General features: G+C 63.0%; 1 protein-coding gene across 1 annotated transcript in view; it reads right to left on the bottom strand.

Annotated features, from left to right (window-relative positions):
* Positions 1 to 295, bottom strand: part of GPR137B (G protein-coupled receptor 137B) — a gene marked incomplete at its 5' end in the record, with an annotated part of 10905 nt that extends 10610 nt beyond the window's left edge. The window contains one exon of the mRNA XM_006761306.2: positions 20 to 295. Within this exon, the coding sequence (XP_006761369.1) occupies positions 20 to 295 (276 nt within the window). The remainder of the gene's footprint in view (positions 1 to 19) is intronic.
* Between the last annotated feature and the right edge of the window lie 2 nt (positions 296 to 297).

The following is a 297-nucleotide window of genomic DNA, read 5'->3' as shown; positions in this document are numbered from 1 at the left end:
TCCCGCTCGCCCCACGCACCTGCGTGAAGTACAAGTTCATGAGCGTGAGCGTGAAGAACTGGAGGCAGACGGGGAAGCAGTAGAGCAGCCAGAAGAGGAAGGGGCCGAGCGCGTTGGCCGCCACGAAGTCCCTGAAGTAGAAGGAGAAGAGGACGGTCCGCAGCGAGGCCCAGAGCAGGCAGAGGAAGAGGAAGACGCTCTGGTAGCTGAGCCGCTTGTGGCCGTAGCGCAGCACCAGCCAGAGCTGCGCGTAGATGAAGGCGAAGAGCAGCGAGTAGAAGGCGGTGTAGACGCCGG

This window comes from Myotis davidii, unplaced genomic scaffold, assembly GCF_000327345.1.
Source record: "Myotis davidii unplaced genomic scaffold, ASM32734v1 scaffold174, whole genome shotgun sequence".
NCBI classification, from domain to species: Eukaryota; Metazoa; Chordata; class Mammalia; order Chiroptera; family Vespertilionidae; genus Myotis; species Myotis davidii.
This window is presented reverse-complemented; position numbering and strand designations above follow the sequence as displayed.